The sequence below is a fragment of the Limulus polyphemus genome, unplaced genomic scaffold (genome assembly GCF_000517525.1).
Source record: "Limulus polyphemus unplaced genomic scaffold, Limulus_polyphemus-2.1.2 Scaffold83, whole genome shotgun sequence".
Taxonomy (NCBI): domain Eukaryota; kingdom Metazoa; phylum Arthropoda; class Merostomata; order Xiphosura; family Limulidae; genus Limulus; species Limulus polyphemus.
In genome coordinates this window covers 221,445-224,450 of record NW_013665693.1, presented here as the reverse complement: position 1 = coordinate 224,450, position 3,006 = coordinate 221,445, and the positions used below count along the sequence as shown (strand labels likewise).

General features: G+C 35.8%; 1 protein-coding gene across 1 annotated transcript in view; it reads right to left on the bottom strand.

The window, feature by feature from the left end:
* The window catches only part of LOC106467759 (liver carboxylesterase 1-like), a 3,378-nt gene extending 2,465 nt beyond the window's left edge, over positions 1-913 (bottom strand). Inside the window, exon 1 of the mRNA XM_022396654.1 lies at positions 3-913. Within this exon, the coding sequence (XP_022252362.1) occupies positions 3-626 (624 nt within the window). The 5' untranslated portion in view covers positions 627-913. The remainder of the gene's footprint in view (positions 1-2) is intronic.
* Positions 914-3,006: the final 2,093 nt, after the last annotated feature.

Sequence of the window (3,006 nt, the reverse complement as noted above, 5' to 3'; positions counted from 1 at the left end):
CCATTAAACTGGCCAATGTTTTGTTGAATCCACTGTAGGGCAAGTCGTTGGTCCAAGAATCCTATGTTACCTGGAGCTTCAGGAGTCAGGGTAGACAGGAACCCAAAAACAGAGACTCTGTAGTTAACTGTGACGACGATGACCTGTCCTATGGTTGCAAGAAAAGTACCATCAAACTGGGTAGTATCAGCATAGTCGAATCCTTCTCCTGGAAGCCACACCATTACTGGCAAGGTGTCCAATTGTCTTCCACTTGGAATGTAAATATTTAAGGTCAAACAATCTTCACTACTTGCTCTCTGACCATTGTCATTAGTCCTTAGGAGAGGACTGATCATTTCTTTCAAGTGAGGAGGCTGGAAACAGACTGGACCAAACTTGGTGGCATCTCGTCTAATCTCTGCTTCTTCTTTGTCAAGTGGTTGAGGTGGCTGAAATCGTAGACTACCTATTGGAGCCTTGGCATATGGAATCCCAAGATACTGGTCAACAGGGCCAAATGGAGTCTCCACTGATCGACCAAGTAGCTTACCAGAAGTTGTATTTATTTGTGGTGTAGTCTTCGTCATTGTGGATATGGCTCCTAGCATTAAAGAGAAGAGCCAGATAAACAAACTGTTTCCCATTTTCTATTGCTGAAACAAAACTAAAACTTTGTGTAAACAGCACAGCGAAACGTCTTTTCTAATAATCGAGCTGAGTTTTGATCGTCCTTCGCGCGCTCCTCCCGTTTTATAGGATTCAGCGCTGCCTGAAGCTATCAATAAACATGTATAAGTGTTTGGTCCCGTCAATGACCCTGTTCACCTGCTAAAGCCGTACTCATCAGTTCTGTTACTGACGTGTTCCATCTAACAATGCGCATGCGCTCGTTAGAGCAACTCTGGTTGGTCTACGTAACGTAACTTCGCGCATGGGAGGAATATTTTTACACTTCAATACCTTCGTTCGACTGCTGTAAACAAAACTGGTTATCGTAGACAGGAGATCAAACACTTAAGAACTATCTCACGGTGTTCAGTCCTCCTAGCGGGAAAGTTCCAGTTAATCAAGCAAGCTCCACCTTCAGAGACTCGTAGTAACAACTGTTGTGTAAACAAATAAACGAGCAGCACAGATATACATGGCGTTATATATGTAAATATAAGCTGTGTGTTAAGACACACAATAAACTAAGACAGAATAATCGTATATATTTTTTCCCACGCCGCTAGGTGCATAAAATATCGATTTTTTTTTTTTACGATTGCTAAACAGTTACGAGTTTAATAAACAGGCAAATGGATATAAAATATATTGTCTAAACAGTCTTTAAAAAGCTTCTTTTTTATAGTCGTACGCTAAATAGTATAATACAACGTCTTAACTCTGTGTTAATCAAATGATTAACCCTACCCCTCTACCCCTCAAAACCCTGAAAAATATTTAAGGGAAGAAAAATAGATTCAACCTGATATTGCCAGTTCAATCTAGTGACACGTCTGTAACCATAAGAATATTACTGTTTATAGAACAACGAAGTTTTTCTTAAAAGTAAATTCTCGGATATGAAACTAATATCTTTTTTCTTAAACCAAACCTTTTGAGAACTTACACACTATATTTTGGTTAAGTTTTATTTCACGCTGGACCAAATAGATACGATTCTATCGCGTTTTCACTACTTATTGGTTTGAATGGGAAATTAAAATTGCATACGAATTCAACTAAACTGAAAGTGTTAAAAACTACGTTAACTAATGTCTAGTGTTTTTCATTACATTAGTGACATTGAATTGTTAAACACATTAACATAGCTGGTTATACGCACATGTTTGATATTAGATATACAAGAATTGAACGTACTTGTAAATAATCGTATAAATGATGCCTCGGTTTGGACTTGTGAGTAGTTTTCCAATAACGTTTTTTTTTTTTTCTTTGGAGGAAGATAAATGCGTAACATTAAAGTTAAATAACCTAGTGGATTTAAAGTAGAAATAAAATAATTGAAATGGAAATTTCTTCACATAATCATTCAAACTTAAGTGCAACGAATTATTCTTTGTACGTCGTTTCGTTAAGATAAAACTGTATCGTTACATATCTTCCTGTTCCCGTTGATGCAGAAATTTGTCTATCACGTACGTTTCATCATCCACTTTTGCTGTCTTAGTCACTTCAATTACGAAGGGAAGGAGGTTAAATGCCTGCACGTTTAAAATGGAAAGTTCGTAATCAGGTTTTCATAGGCATATGAATAACGGTCTAATTCGCCTAGCAGACAATTTGAGGTTAAGTCTTTTAGTGATAAGATAATCTGTTACACTTCTTTAGTGTGTATTTAAATACGAATATGTTCAAAGAAAATTATGTATTCCAAAGGTATCAGCATTCCCTATGAACCAAAATACCTTTTACGGCTGTGAGGTGCAAGTATCGAAATCACTATCTATTGCAGCACATTTTATATTGTTCGGAACATGTATATATTTTAGTCTGAGTTTTAAAAAAAAGTAGATGTCATTTTTATATCTATAGATTCCGTTAAATGGGGGTACTGTTGTCCGAAACCAAGATAATTCTTGGGTTAAGAATATTAAACCACAAACAACGCTCTTCTATACATTTTTAAGAGATTAAAACAAAATTATATCAATAAGAATGTATTGTTTATTGCATATTTTATTACACTTGAAGATGGTTGTTTGCCAAATCTGTATCTAATTTTAGTAGACATGGCTAGAGAAAAATACAAACCTGAAATAAATACGAAAAACGTATTTAAAAGTTAACCCGTCTTACAAAAAGTATACAAGATATTTAATTGAAATCACACTAGTTTAAATCATTTTGTCTTAACTGTAAGCTTTAACGACCAAATTCTGCGATACAGAGTTAACATTTTAGAGTTAACATACAGTTTTAACAACTCGGGTACGTTTTCCGTAAAGCTCAAAATTTCGTTTTCTCTCAGTAACGAAGATGTTTCTACTTATTTAGTGCCTCCCCCCCCCCCAGTGGCAC